The following is a 16,646-nucleotide window of genomic DNA, read 5'->3' on the forward strand; positions in this document are numbered from 1 at the left end:
GAGATATCTCGTCTAACTTGAACCGCTTTATTTTGTAAATCTCGAAATATCTCGGATTCTTAAAACACTCATTGATCTCACTCGGCATTGATGAGCCCAGCTAGCTGTGCACAACAGTCTTTCCCCTCATAACATGTTTTCCTCCCTTCCTCGTCCTGTCAATCAACTGTCACCGTGCGGAGTCAGCTTTTGTTCAAAGTTTGATAACAGAGGGGAAGGGAGACAATGTTTTACTTTTCCCTTCGAGATAGCATAGTATTTGAAAGAGCAGATCAACTTTGCTTAAGAACATTAAAAAGTCATCAGTGAATAACGCAAATACATGAAAAATGCAAAACTTCTAATCATTTCGACACACACAATGGGTGTCGTCTTCGGAAGAAAAAATATTTAACCGCTAATCACACAAGCTGACCCAGTATCCCACTTGGGTTCCATACCAAATTTTAACTCCCGGTTGCTCAGCGGAAAAAAGTATGTTTGTTCTGTGACCACGACGTTTGACGTGAACAGACGCAGAGGCGCCGACATGAAGAAAATATTTGGGAGGGGGGGGGGAGACTGAAAGTTGCTGGTCGTCCCGTATACACGGGACTCAAGCATGTACGCAGGAGAGCGAGGGTGAGTTGCATTTTTTTTTCCTCCAGAAAGTATTGGAGGAGCTCAGCCCCATTACAGAATTTATTGGGGGGAATGCTCAAATTGCCTCAGCCCCTAGGTTCCGGCGCTTATAAAAAGACGCACTTTCTTCCGCTGAGCAACCGGGAGTTCAGATTTGGTATCCAACCCAAGTGAGATCTTCAGTCAGAGTGATTAAGTGGTTAAATATTTTTTCCTTTGAAGACGACACCCATTATGTATAAGGAGTTTTTGTATTTTTCGTGCATTTGTCTTATTCGTCGGTGACTTCTTAATATATTATTATTGCGTAAAACATAAATAATAGAAAATGATAGCTTTCCCCCCCCCCTTCTTTTTATCATCATTTTATGTAGGGGGAGAAGCATTCATCAACTTAAGCAATGGCAAAAAAAAAAATTCTTTTTGGAAATGGGTGATAATTGCTAGACAGTTTAGTGATTTCTGCTGTAACAATTATAATGCAGATCAGGAAAATTTTAAAAACCACTTAAAGGGTTAATATTTGGCATTTTTAATTTTTTTCAAGATCACTGGGAACCCGGTTCGAGTCAAAGTTGATAACTGGTTAAACCATTTTTTTCATAAGTGGGAAGGAACAGTTTCTCTCAGAATTCAATATTGAGACTGAAAAAGACTTTCTTGAATGTTAAATTTTCACATGCAAATTTACAATGAAAAACTAATTTTCTTTTATGTGAGAAGCACGCTCATAGAAAACACAATAAGAATTTTCTAAAACTACCATTTACCTGTTTTTTTCCAGTTTGTTATGAACCTCTCGAGTGCCACTCCTAATACAAGAGATTCAGGAAAAATAATCACATATGAGTGCATGTCAGGCAACACAAATCTCTGGATAAATCTCAACCACGGCCTTTTTCAAACTATTTTTATGTGCAGTGTTTTACTAGTGTGTGTATTTCTACGCATCAAATTATTTCATTCTAAAGAGCAAGAAATAATTTTTTTTTTTTTTTTTGTTCTTTTACATGTATATATGCAGCACAACATCTCTTTAATGTTATTTATACAGGGTGTCCTTCCTGGAAGTCCGAATGCAACCTTTATCTTATCAATCGTTCTTCATAGAGATGTGGTTCCAATTTAAAAACTAATCAAAATGTGTTCGAAAACCACTCTATACCAGTTTTGAGAGTGAAAATACAGTGTGTCCCAAAATAACAAATCTCGCCATATTGGCTGAGATATAATAATTAAAAATCGGAAAAAATTTGGTAAAGAACAGAACAAATGAGGGAAAGGAGCACTGACCATTACTTTATGCTTTCTTTCCCAACTTTTTTTTTCCATTTTTTAATTCAAACATCTCAGAAAATATTACACTTAGAAAGTGAAGTCTTTTTCTTGGCCTCAGAAGAAACAGAGAACAAGATAAAAACTTGGATTTATCATTTTAGGACACACTGTATTTTCATTCTCAAAACTGGTAGAGGGTGATTTTTGAACACATGTTAAGCATTTTATAAAATGGAACTAGATCTGTGCGACAAAGAGATAAAGGCTGCATTAGGACTTACAGGACACCCTGTATATTCCGTAATTACATATAATATAAAGAGTCACAGCAATAGATAAATCATAGTGTATGATGTGGATTCATCTCGTCTGATACGCTGACCTTTCGTGGTCCTATGTAGGGATGAACTCGACATAGAAGACTCGCATCACGAAACAACGGTACTGCATTTTTACAATTGTCCCTTACAACAATAGGAAGGACCCCCTGTGAATTCGGTTTCTTGGCAGATCTCGTAAGTTATACAAAACTGCAAACATCCAAGCACTAATTCGGGGCCTTCCTCGTTGCGGGGGAGGCGCTATAAAGCAGTGGTTCTCAACCTTTTGCAAGCCCACTGCCCACTGAATCTTTTTTACATAAGTGAAACGCGAAATCATATATACAACAAACGAGAAATTAATAGGAAAAATGAAACGACGAATCACTCACGGCCCGGTTTGACTGGTGTTAGGGCCCGGCGGTTGAGAAACACTGCTATAAAGTACGAACGCTACCAACGCCAACGAAGTGACGAAAAAATCTCAGGACAGCGAAAGGTTAAACAAATCCCACAATTCACACACCAACATACTCTGTATAAAATTCAATATTATAGTTAAAAATCCTTATCAATTTCTACCTCGTTTTTTAAAACAACATTTTTGAATTTTGTTTAAAAACGTTCATTAGTGATTGAAAATTGTAAATATGTTTCGTTAGGTGTTTACCCTCCTCCATGTTCCTTTGATGAAGAGTCTCGGCTGGTGGAAGATCCAGATCTTCTCTTTTCCCTGATGACCTCTTCGCTGGACTGGCTGTTTGATGAATGCTGCACATTCTTTTGTGACTGGGAAGGCTGAGATACATGGAAGCTTGGGCTGCTGCTGCCACTTGCAGAGCAAAGCTTTGAAAATGTGTAATAGTCATGAGGCTCTTCACCTACAAATGAAGAGAGAGATACAAATGTCTGAGAAATCATACAGAATTTTGCAAGTATGCTAGAATTCAAGTGGCTCCCAAATACATGCTGAAATTTGCTTTTCGTTGTACAGTTTAAAGGGTGTTCGTATGGAGAGTAATTTGTAGAGAAAACTGATTTTTGATGTATACGGTTTTTCTGGGTAATTTTACTGGTACAGTTTTTACGCGGGGGGGAGACGTCTCGCGCGAATGAGAATTTCGCCTCGATTCACCCCCTTAGGGCAGGCATCTTCAACCCGTTGCTCGCGAGCACCATGGTACTCCCTGAAGTGCCCAGAGGGCTCAATGCTCATTCCGATTCGGTGCTCGCGATCACTCTTAATCAACTTTCCAATTAAACACTTTGTATAAATTACATTCAAGGATTGAAATCATCCTGATTCCATGCATCCGTATGTCAAACTTGTCGTAAAGGTGCTCTTCTTTTGGTGATGGGTAAAGGCGGTGCGCTCGCGTCTAAAAAAAGGTTTAAGACCTCTCTGTCTCTGCCCCGGGGCAAGGGTCTTCAACCTGTCACGAGCACTGCCTATGTTTATCATCAAACGAAGAGCAAACCCTTACGGCTTCTTAGAAATACGTATGCCTTAAATATGCAAAATTGTAATCCTTGAATGCAATTTTTACAGGATGCTTAATTGAAGCATTGATCGAGAGCTCGCAGTAACGAAATCGGGAATGAGCACTGAGCACTCTTGATGCTTCGGGGAGCAACATGGTGCTCGCGAACAACAGATTAAGGATGGCTGCCCTAGGGCATAGATTTCCAACTGGGGTTCCATGAGAGTTTATATGAGGTTCCGCGGAATCAAACGTCACAGAACCCTCAAAAATCCCAGAACCCAGAGCTTTCACAGCAAAGAATTTTTTAGTTATTGATACTCGTAAGGGGGGCTTTTCTTTATTACATATTCTGAGTGTTAAATTAAGAGGTGGAGCTTCAGCACACCATTTTACCCGAGGGGTCAGGATGATATCGGGACTGCCTTGGGGACACCACGTCTATTAGAGAAATATTCAAAATCAGTTTTTTTGGGTTCTGTTGTATAGCCTTATAACCATCAAAGGTTCCGTATAACAACTTCATAATCGTCGGGGGTTCCACGGAATAGCTTCGTAATCACTTACCCTTACAGCGGCAATCCCGAGATATCTCTCGGGTTCTTAAAACTCTCAAAAAAGTGAACCCCGAGCGCATATACCGTTAAAAGTTTTCATGTCCTATAATAACGTCTTTCCCCCCCCCCCACCCCGTACTGTCAATCAACTGCCAGTGGGCGGAGTCAGCTTTTGTCCTAAGTCTGATAACAGAAGAGGGTAGAGACCATAATATATGCCAACCTTGGAACCAAGCCTCTCCGTAGCAGAAATGTTCATCACCGGGGAGGGGAGGACACACCCCCAAAAAAAAATTGGGGGAGGAGGCAGTTCAGTCCCTCAAATTTTTTTGCTCATGAATTTTTGTTTTTAGTTCAAATGAATTTTCTTCACCTTTAGAAAAAAAATTGTGAATCTGACATTTTAACCTGGCACTGCACGGGTTTTCTTCATATACTGAGATCATTAAAAAAGTGACAAACCATCGATTGGGAACCAAGGTGACCAAAGTAGACATTCCAAAAGTAATTGTTGCTGGACAGTTAGTTTTTTGACCGTATCGGGCATTTCCCAACTCTGAAGAACGTTTGAAGTATCCGATCGTTTCAGTTGGGACCTATTTTGGAGCACATACAAATTGGCAAACATTATTATGAAATTGTAGATTTGTATGGAGAACATATACACAGACAGACACACAGGAAAATCAATTTTGTATGTATAGATGTTGAGTTTTTCGTTTCACAGCGCCATCTGTGTCTGAAATTCAAACTTTGTTTTATTTATCAAAATGAACTCTAGGCAGAGATGAGTTAGTTATCTTGGTGTAAACCACTTTTTTTTTTTATGTCAATTTGTTGATTCATTATTGATTTGATATTTATTCTTGGGAGATGTGGTCTTCGTGTGACGTCATTTTTATTTGATAGGATAATGGGATTCAAAGAAATCCTTGAATAAAAGAACTTTGCAGCAGTACCTATTTTATGGTAGAAATCAGTAGAAACTACAGAAATTCCGTAGTAATTGGCAAATATGAGCGAAATGTTTTCTTTTCTCTTCAAGGCAGTATGGTATTATTGCGTACAGTATAAATAACAGAAAAATAGGTGTTTTTTTTCTCTCTCTTTCTTGTTTCTATTATTATTACTATTAGTGTTTCGGGGAAAGCATTTATCAGCTCGCAATCGGGGGAGAAAGAATTCTTGAAAATAGATGCAATTTCTAGAAGATTTGGTGATTTCCAATGTGGCAGTTATAATGCGGCTCAGGAAAATTTTAAAAATCGCATTAAGGTTTAAGGTTTCCGCGAGAGCTTTTACATTGGAAACCCTATGTCGGGGGGGGGAGGAAAATCCGGAGAGCCGGAAGAAGGGCAAAAAATCCGGAGAGTTGGCAGGTTTGGTACTGTATGCCATTTTTTACTACAGGAGAACTCATACCCATCCATTCCTTTCCCGGCAATGAATTTGTTTGCATACGTAATCCATGCGAATGAAACACTGTGTGTATCTAACAGAAAAACACAATTCTTTTCATCAATGAAGGAAATAATTACCACTGCTGGTAAGATATGGAGCAATTACAGGTGTGAACGCAAATTGTAAATAATTACTTGCTCAAGTAGGAAGGCTTTGTAATCGTTTTCGATGCAGGCTGCTGAAGGAAAGAAATATTGGAAAAACATATTATATATAATTACAGAATCATCCCCCCCCCCCCCCCACCATATACTGATGTACGCGGAGGCACCGTTAAAAAAGTCTCACAAAAGTTTTGTCTCTCAGCCCCGTTAAAATCCCTTCCTCTTCTAGAGTGTAAATTTGCGTGTAATTTTCCAACCAATTTTGGTAATATATATACATTTTTTTTTATCTTTTTAGTGTGTGCATTCAGTGATTTCATCATACAGCTCAGAATATGTACGTGATTAGGGAGCGTAAAAATGCAAATCAATGTATTGCGCAGTCCCATTCCCGCGCACAACGATAGACAAAACAGAGAACAGAATTTTAAAAAAAAAATTATATCGATCAGAAGAGTCGAGAATTCTCTGGAAGCACGAGGGACCATACCCATACTGATCGAAAAACCATAAACCATGTCATTAATTTTATCAGCTATCTTTGACCGTTTTATCCGTCGTTCTCATGTTGTATAATTCTTCCCAAATCGAAGCTCTGAGCGCTCCCCCCCCCCCTTTACCAGACGCTGGGCCCGCACGGAAATGATTATGGGGAGAGATCGGAGACCTTCATGATAATGTCCACTAATTTCTAACATATTATAGTGATTATTCATGAACATTTTCATTCTTGAAAACGCAGACACCTTATTTAAAAAAAATTATACAGTACAAGTTTTATTTCTATGACAGCGAGTGGCTGAGCCCTCCTTTTTTTTTTTTTTTTTGAGAGCAATGTCAAATTTATGAAAATTCTAACAGATTTATATATTCATTATTACTAAGAGAACATTGTGTCCAGTTTTAAAAAATATTCTACCCTCTACTTCAGGGGTGGCCAACCACTGACATTTGTACGTCATCACAGGCAAAGTAGAAATATCGTGTGACAAAGACAAAACACACTGATTGAAGTGTGTGCGGAGAAATGTTCAGCACGTGGCGTGAAATGCTGCCTTTATAAGGTCAGATAAAGTTCTTGGATTTTCATGACTTACCAGACGTTTCAAATGCCCACAAAGCCAAAAATCGCATGGAATAAGGTCCAGGGATCGATGAGGCCATAGATTAGGTAAGTGCCGGCTGATGACACGGTCTTCTGTAAAATGTGTTCTAAGAACATTCTTAACATACACTGCAATGTGTAGAGGAGCTCCGTTTTGCATAAAGATTGCGCCTGCAAGGCAGTAACGTGCTTGCAGAGCCGGAACATCTTCGTTCTGTAACAGCAATGCATATCGCTTCCCGGTGATCGAACATGTCACTGGACCTGTAGAACGTAACTCCTCGTAGAAGTAGGGACCGAGAATAAATGATGCAGTAAATCAACACCATACCGTCACTGAATGCAACCAAACCTCTAAGATAACATGCTGATTTTCTGGTACCCAAATTCGGCAGTTGTGAGTACTAACTACTACTACTAAACCACACATGTACCTCGTCCATATTCCTCTACGGAACTTCTAACGAATTGGTACAGGCTGGAATGTGTGTGTGTCTAGTGCACCTTCCGTGAAGCTTGTTTCTGTGTAATTGTTGTTATAGTGCTGCCATCTACCACATATTTTTCGAACTGCTGCTGCGTGACATCACATAAATACACATGTTTACTACAGGTAGTCAAAGTGAAACGCCCTCTGGTGGCGACATGTGCAACTAATCCCCCACCATCCCCGAAACAAACTCCCATCACTTCATGAAGTCCTCCACAAAATTTCACACTTTTCTGATGACTGGTTTCGCCTGTAAGCTACTTTAAAATAGGGTCTTTTAATTATGGACGCCCTGTATTTGATGTTTTGCACACTGTAACGAATTTTTTTTTTACGTGGATGCCAAATTACACAATGACATCTCAAAACTTCAACCAACTAGGCCACGCAGACCCTAATAATATCCCGATATTTTCCTATCTCGGTATTAAAACGCCTCTCGAAACCTACCGGTGCGTGAAACCATTCCTCGTTTTCATCCTTGCGGCCACACGGGGTGCCGCTATAGGAGGGGGTGCCACATCAGGGGCAAGAAAAATTTGGAAAAAATGTTTTATTTATAAAATTTAAACCATGAATTTTAAATTGAAACTAAAATTGTTGATGCATTGCGTCCAGCTGATAACAATCAGATATACAATGAATATTTGTGAGTTCATGAAAAAGGGGGAGCAATATAATGCGTAAAAGTTTATTTCCAGAGTTTCTCATCATTACTAATTTAGCGTGCACAAATCTGCTAGTTTACCGGGTAACTTTATTTCTGCGGGTTACACTCCGGAATGGCACCCCTGGTGCGGCCCGCGAAGCTGCAGCTGACCGTTAAGTTGGTACCCCCAAACAGGAAGAAGTTGGCCCACCACTGCTCGATTCACCCACCCTAGGCTAGAGTACAGCGAGTTCCCTCTTGTGGGGGTCTTACGCATCGCCGTCTCAACATCAAGGGGTCCAATGGGCGGAAATACAGGGTCGCACGGGAGGGCATTGCCACCCCCCCCCCAGCGTCAAAAGTGGAGCAAACTGATCTAATGTATATGCGTATATATGAATTATCATCATGCCGCCCCCCCCCCCCCGCAGCAATCATCATCGTCGTCGTTCTAGACTTTCACGTCTATATCCACTTATGTGGGATCCTCGGGCTAAGTGATGGGCTAGGGAAGGCAAACTTAGCTGGAAGTAACAGCTTACATACTTACATTTGAAATCATAGTACCAGATCATCATGTAGGCCCCCCACAGGGCACGGCCCATGCCAAAGAAGGTCCTGGGGGGGCTATCAGTCGTTCCTAACCTTCTTTTGGCCATGTGCTGCACTAGCATCTCTAAAATTCTGATGTTCCATCGTGACAGATAATTCTTGTTATTGAAAAACACGCTAAACAAACAAATGACATTTGCTGAATAAATAGTGATGAGGGTGTAGCAAATAAAAAGTCATAAAATACATTCAACTGCAATCAGAAATTCGATTATTTTGAGAAGTCTTTTTAAAAATTATCCGGGCTTGTCAATGCTACAATAAGAGGCTTTTATGGGGGCGAGATATCTCGTCAATGGCGCTAAAGGATTAAGACGAACGCAACGGACCCCCTTTATGGAATAATAGTCAACACATAATATAATGTAAACATAAAAAGTTGTTTTTTTCCCCCCATCCAAGCTCACGAACACCCAGGAATCTCTCCAAGGACATACGAGGGGTGTGGACTCCTTGATTGAGAACCATTGTTTCAAGTGAAATATATATACGTCGGGGGGGGGGGAGTAGGAACCAGCTTATATGTATATGTACCATGCCTACTTTCATAATCTAGCACAGTGGTTCTCAACCGGGGGCCGTATGGCCCCCCTAGTGGTACTGGGATACTTTAAGGGGGCCACGGAAGAAAATGGTGAAAGGGCCATGACAGGTGGTTTGGAGGGCTGTAGAGAGCTGAGAAGAAAAATTAAGGTGGGAAGAAATAAAGCTTTTATATTTTTAGTGACTATACACTTACAGAATCCAACAAAGCCACCCATAAAACCAGGGCCGTCTTTGGGCATGGACCCACCCAGGCCTCACTGCCTACATTTCACAGCAGGTTCCTTAGGATGGGGTTTTTCGCAGGCCCTCGGCTAGATTTTTCACAGACCCCCTCCTCTATATTAAATTTATAGTGTAAAAAACGAAAATGATGAAAACCATATCAGGCTCCGGGCTGCAGCTCTGTCAGTCCCACTCCTGTGAGGGGTAGTGCAAGGGGGTCTCATGTCCATAAGTGACCCCACCTTATATTTTGTAAAGTATAATAAATATTGAAAATAAATAGGAAATATGTAGGTTGTTTATTTCCAGCTAAGTATGGGGCTACCATAGCATCACTTTGCCTGAGGAGCCCATAATGTTGAGACGGCCCTGAATAGAACTCGGACTAGCGGGAAGCTCAGTAAATTCTAGCCCAGTGGTCTGGAGGCCAATCTTATTTGCAAAATTTTCGTTCAGTATAAATTCACTGAAAAAATCAATTCAATATGTATAAAGAATCTTGCTTCTAGATGAGGGTCGAAAACTCTGGGTAAGACAGGGGAGCCACGAGGAAAAAAATATGGTTCAAAGGGGGCCACGGGCAAAAAAATGTTGAGAAACACTGATCTAGCAGAACTCTCATTGGAACCAAGGCCACCTTAACGCACGGGCCCAATCCAAGTTTCACCAATGGATCTCTTGTCCATAGAGGGAGCGGCTGCCTACATGATGAGATATGGTGCTACATATATGGTTTTGAAGAATAGGTATATAAAGCTATTGTTTTCAGCTAGTGTCTTAACGCATGGCCCTCAGGGGGACGATGGGATCTCACAAAAATTAGATCCGGTTAAAATTTTCGAAAATTTTCCTGGTAAGGGCCTCAAAAAATGGCTTGACCCAGGTGCCTAATAATCCCCTTAAGACGACCCTGTTTCCAGCTAAAGTGCGGGGTGTCAGAGAATCACTTAGTTATGGATGGACCCCCACCAAGGTGCAGTTCGTGAACCGTGCCACCTCACGGGGCGTCGTTCTGGACGGGACCTGCTCCCCGAGCACGGTCCCGGGGAGTCACAAAAATGAGATCTAATTGAAATTTTTGAGTAAGCATACAAATTTGCCTAGTAGGGCCTCAGAAAAATCACTGGGCACGGGGGGCTCCCATGATGCTCATAAGACGGCACTGACGCCAAAAATAGGTCCGGCGCGGGTAGGGAATTTTCCTCGAGCTGCCCGTGACCCCAACTTCCTAGGATACGGAGATCCGACTTCATTAAACATGTTGTTCACTATGAACTGATTCAAAAATCAAGTCTTGTTCATAGGCGGAGATAGACTTAGAAGTCTGGGGGAAGGTGGGGGCATGCAGTTACACTTGGCCACCGTTGACACTGGAGGGGGGGGGGGCAATGCCCTATATGCTTGCTTCCCCCCGTATGGGAACCAATGCGCTCCATGCCTCCCGTATCTCCACCCATGGTCTTGTTTCTGGATGAACAGCGGGCTGCTGGCTACGACAAAAACTCTGAAGGGGGGCCATGTGTGCATGGAGTGCAGAAGGGAGTGGTGTGTGTACATTGCATATTCATTAATTATGGGGGAGAAGGGGGCTCAGCTCCCTCGTCAAATTTATTGAGGGAGGGAAAAGCTCGAACAGCCTCAGCCAACATGTTCCGGCACCGCAGCACTACCACTGGGCGGGTGGGGGGGGAGTAGGCGGGTCTGGTGCCCTGGACCAGACGGGGGGGCGTGAGTCTCTCAGCCCTCCCGAAACATTACAACGAGGCGTCAAAATGTGTCCTTACCACGGCTGACCAAGCATCAAGTTGCGGCCTTGCTCAATGCCGTCTCAACGCATGGGCCGGGGTCTCACAAAAATGCCATCTGGTTGAAATTTTCGAGAATTTGCCAGGTAGGGCCTCAGAAAAATCACTTGGCCCGGGGGCCCCTTATGATGCTTTTTAGAGGGCCCTGACCCACAACCTCCTATATATAGGTTATATAGAAGGTTGTGCCTGACCCTGCTTTTTTGTACAGACCTGGGGTTCTCAAACTTTTTCCACCAGCGGCCATACGCGGAGATAGACTTGGAAGTCTGGGGGGGGCAAGGTCATTATTGCTGGGGGGCTGGGTACGATGATGTCAATTCATATACATAAATTATATCTGCCCACTCCTTCTGATGCTGGGGGGCAATATGCCCCACACGCCCCCCCCCCTCCTCCCGTATCTCCGCCCATGCTCCCCAGAGCAATTAAACAAAGAATCTTTTCGAAAAACCTTTGTCAAGTTGAAGGCCCACAGTTCGAGAACCTACAGCTATAGATTTTTTTTAAATCAAGTAAAATGATTTTTTTTCATCGACACAATGAAGAGATGGAGGGGGACCCACATGGAGAATGTGTGCGGCGCACGTTGTACACTTGCGCATTGCATGGCCTTTCCTTCTCCCCCCCCCCACCTTCAATCACATCGGTCATTTCTTTCCTCCACCACCACCACACATTCCCACGTTCACAGCATGCGCGTATAAATAAATGTGGTCGAGGAATAACACAAACAACAACAAGAGCTCTCTCCTTAATGCTCCAGAGGAGGGGGGGGAAAGAAGCTGTAATTGAATTCGTCACAAGGGATTGGCCCGTTTCACGTTACGCACCCACACAGCACGAATGAAATCCGCCAGATATTGACTGACTCTTGGCGCATCGCACCTCTCTTTACACACACGCGCGCGAGCGCTCATTATCATCATTAAATTATCATCATCATCGATTGGATCGCTTATCGGCTCCCGATCCTCACACAACGAAAATTCATAACAAATGTAAACACACGTGTAAATAATATTCGCACGAACTCAATAAACATGTGCATACATTGAGTAACATACAGAGATGAATAGCGACTATTGAACTTTTCTTTTAAATGCCAACACACACACACACTTACCACGTGCTTTGACTTCGGATCTGTACTCGATGTACTTGGCCGCTTCCAGTAGAGTTTCCAAGCTCATGGCGATCTTCATTCGTTTCCCCTCAACGACGACTCCATCATCACCGAGCTTATTTTCCTGGCGCCCGATTCACGTCGACGACGTCTATACACGTTCAACATCGTACACAAGATGGCGGGATTGACATCCGAGAGAAAAACACACGCACGCACGAAGGTATCGGCGCCGACGCGGGGGGGAGGGGGTCGTGTGTAGAAAGAGGGCCGGAACCAACGACCACGTGGTTAAGCGTGATTGACATAAACTTCTCGGGGGGGGGGGTGTAGATAGCCCACACAAGGCTATCTACACACGAGATAGTAGCCGCGGCAAACAAATGAAAATTCGAATTATTAGGATATTCGCGTTGTTTACTTGGAATATCCAGGAGAAAAAAAAAAAGAAGCCCAAAATACAAAGGGTCTCGGCGCTTTTTTTTCTTTTTCCTTCTTCACAGTTTTCCTGTGAAAATCTACAAGAAAGAAAAGAGGAGAAATCGATAGAAATGATCTTTTCGGTGAAGCTACTCCTTTGTTGTTTTAGGGGGGGTGGGAGGGCACATATCTTAGAAATGATAAACAAAAATCATGTGAAAAACGGTCTCATAAAATAAAACTTGATAAATGAAGCCCGAGCAGCGCTAGAAACCGGTTATCGAAAAAAAGCCTCTGCGACATGCTCAAGTGCTCGCACATACACAAAAAATAAATAAATAAATAAAACCCGGACATGCGTAAATTATGCAGCTCCCGTGGACGTCTATTCGTCGTTCGGGCTCGTTGGCTCCTCCCACGGGCGGAGCCTGCGTCACATGGACCTGGTTCTCAGCGGCTGTTCCAAAGATCGAGCTCACCCGTGCGACGGCGAGATTAATCTCCCTCGCATTTTCGGAAACGTAGTTTTGAAGAATATCGAATAGGGGGAAATATATAATGACACGCTTCGATCGCGGAAGGTTCCCCCGAAAGCGCTTCTTATGAAGAAAAAGTTAATTGACGAAATTAAATCGAAACCGAATATTCTCGGACGACGGCGCGACACGATCCTCTTGGCATCCCGAAGGAGGTCCGCCCAAGTGTCAGCGATCGGTTTGTTTTCATTGCGTAGTCACGTGCCACAGACCCCCGAGCACTGACGTAATGAGAACGCACATCCGTTTCCGGCTCTCTCTCGCTCTCTTTTTTCCCTTCCTTCAGTAAAGATGAAAATGTATTGATAAGATGTGTGGTTGAGGCCTTTTGATAAATAAAAATGGACCCGCCAAAGATCACAGCCTAGGGGCCCTGCTACAGAATGTGGGAGGGGCGGGGGAGACATGCACTAAACCACGCACACTGGAGGAAAAATAACATCCACAACTCTTTTTTTTTTTTTACAATGCATTGAAAGCATGTGTCAGCCCCAGGCTTATTTATTTTATGGCACTTTACACTTGGCCTCTGTGAGCAGGGAGGGGAGGGGGGTGCTCCGTAGTAAAAGATACAGGGTAGTGGTTCTTAACTATTTTTCCATCCCGCACCCCCAGTGCAATTCGATATCTTATATTTTATCTTCCCGCACATTAAGTAATATGTTTTCCATTTGTTGAACATTTAGTTTTTTTGTAGGCTAATAATTTTAATTATATCCACTATAAGCACTAAACTTAAAGGATGCACGCAAAATTAACTTATTGCAAGAAAAAACGCACGTACGCATCAATACGAAAAAATTGAAATTACTGCACTGAGTATGTCGATTTTTAGTGGCTATAATTTATTGTTTTTCACAATAATATTTTGAAATAAGGGGCCTTTGGGGTCTGCTCCCCCCCCCCCGAAATGTGAGAGAATGACTAGAAAAAGATGGCCGAATCTATTATTCAATCACTTTGGTTCTTCCCCCCCCCCCTCCGAACGAAATTTTGGTTCTGGGCCTAGGGGCGACCCGCATATTATCACTCGCATCCAAGCGTTTTTTGTTTTTATGGAATGGTAGAAGTGTTTACAAAGCTGTCTTCCCTAATTTCGGAAATGGCTCCAGCTGAGCACATCAGAATTTTTTTGAAATTTCATTTGATTATTATACCATAGACGGAGATACGCCGCCCCCCCCCCCACTTCCTCCAACGTCAATGACGTAGCCGACTGATCTAATGTGTATATGCTTGTACAGAGTGTATAGGTAACAGGACGTATGGTATTTTAATGGCGAATCGCAACAAAGTTGCTGCCCTGTCTCTCCTGGTGTCAACCAAAAAAAAAAAATCCACGTTTCTAAGTGTGCAATATTCACCGAGATATTTGAAATCGAAAAACACAGAGGAAAGTTGGTCATTGCAGGGGTGTTATAGATGCTGGAAAATATTGGGGTCGGACACAACTTAAGCTTGCGCCATAGCTAGTGAGTCTCAATTCGTAGGATCACCCGGGGCAAGGTCCGGAAGGGAGTTCCATGAGAGAGAAAGTGAGACCTGGTTGAAATTTGCGAAAGTTTCAGATATTTCTAGCCAGTTAGGTGGCCTCAGTAAGATCATTTTGCTCGGGGCTTAGGATGTTCTTAACCCTTTACGCAGCATTGACGAGATATCTCGCCCTCCTTAAAAGCCTCTCATTTAACCAACTTAACAAGTTGTTTTTTTTTTATAAAGTTGATTTCTCAATGGAACACTTTTCTTTTCTCTATACCCATTACTTTTGCTACAAATCGGAAGAAAGCCTGCTTCACTAAATAAAAATACATGGCATTTTATAATAGGAGGTTTAGTGACTTCTGATATGCAGGTTGAAGGGATAAGACGGTCTGGGATATAGCCTAAACCCCCTTGCCCCGGAGATCAACTTTAAATATGCATCCTAGAACTTTTTTTTCGAACTATATACTATAATATTGTTTTTAACCTTTTTTGCCTCTCCATGGTCCCACTCTAGACCATATTTTCTTCTTGTGCGGTTTCCCCCCCCCCCAACGGTTTTGACCAGGGCTCCCCATATCCAGGAGAACCTTTTCTTACACTGATTTCTAAGTAAATTTATATTTTCAGAAAAATTGTATAAATGGGGGGGGGGGTGTATCTCCCACCACCAGCGGTAAAGTCCCATCACCTTTCTTTGGGCGGGGAGGAGTTCTGTGGAAAAAAACTCATTTTTACGGTTTTTCTTTTTTCTGCTGTACTTTTTCCAGTGCCGTCTTAACGTTATCAGAAGAGCACCCCTGCAGAGAGCAACACACAGACCTACAAGGTATAAATATTCAATCATTACACTTCACTCATAGTTTGAAATGTAGATGACAGCAGTATAACAAGCATTACACCGAAACAAACTTCAGTTTCAGTACAAACAGCTGCCAGCATTGCTCAGGTCTTCGACCACCTGCTCATAGCTCTTCATTGAGACAGAGCGGCGAGCCATGACCTGGTTAGGAGGAGGAAGAGAGGAGCACCCATATGGCAACTCTGGCACGCACACATTCAAATTTAAGACCACCAGCTGCATTTAAAAATGCTCATTTAAAAAAATGCAGCACAAATGAGATGGTTCAGTTGGAGTGTCATCATCAAAAATTCATCATTAAAAACTCACGAGCATGAAATAAGGCACTGGGAGAGTTTTCTCTAGGGTCTTTCCATGAGCATGGTCTCTAGAAGGGAGGGCTAACAGGACTCCAGCCCAGAGGCCTGGGACGATTCTTATCTTTCTTTTTTTTCACCCTATAAAATTGACCACATAGTGGAGCTCGTACAAAATCTTATCGAGCCAGCTAAATATCCTAGTCTAGGGGACCCTACTGCAGTATGTGGCAGCTGTGTCCATGATGGAGCACCTCAATGCTCTTATTGATATAAAGTTCCACATATCCTTATGATTTAAAAAAAATCACAAATTCTTCATTGCTTTGAAATAATTGTAGTCAGAACTATCATTAAGAAATCAAAGAATATTCCCATGAGATACGTGTCAAATAAATATCAAATGAGATCTCCATTGATCCACAAACATCAACTGGGTTTTCAAAAAGAAAAAATAAATCAGATCAGGGAACAAAAAAACATCTTTATTTCACTGATAAAACAATATACAAGAAAATAGAACATGTAAATGAAGATGATAACAAAGAAAATGATTTCTATCACAGGCAAACGAAGTAAAAATTCACAATTTTTTGACACAACATACTCACATAACCGATGTTCCAATACGTATATATAGCAGGGCTTCACAAATAAAAATAAAAAATCTAAT

At 42.2% G+C, this 16,646-nt stretch overlaps 1 protein-coding gene across 1 annotated transcript in view; it reads right to left on the bottom strand.

Annotated features, from left to right (window-relative positions):
* Positions 1–13,502, bottom strand: part of LOC149075757 (uncharacterized) — a 32,978-nt gene extending 19,476 nt beyond the window's left edge. Inside the window, exons 1-3 of the mRNA XM_089243260.1 lie at positions 12,378–13,502; positions 2,890–3,100; positions 1,392–1,433 (exon numbers count right to left, since the gene is read on the bottom strand). Of these exons, the coding sequence (XP_089099386.1) occupies positions 1,392–1,433; positions 2,890–3,100; positions 12,378–12,456 (332 nt within the window). The 5' untranslated portion in view covers positions 12,457–13,502. The remainder of the gene's footprint in view (positions 1–1,391; positions 1,434–2,889; positions 3,101–12,377) is intronic.
* Between the last annotated feature and the right edge of the window lie 3,144 nt (positions 13,503–16,646).

The sequence above is a fragment of the Pholcus phalangioides genome, unplaced genomic scaffold (assembly GCF_987345545.1).
Source record: "Pholcus phalangioides strain wild (caught in Gottingen) unplaced genomic scaffold, Ppha-v1.0 ptg000015l_1, whole genome shotgun sequence".
Classification (NCBI taxonomy): domain Eukaryota; kingdom Metazoa; phylum Arthropoda; class Arachnida; order Araneae; family Pholcidae; genus Pholcus; species Pholcus phalangioides.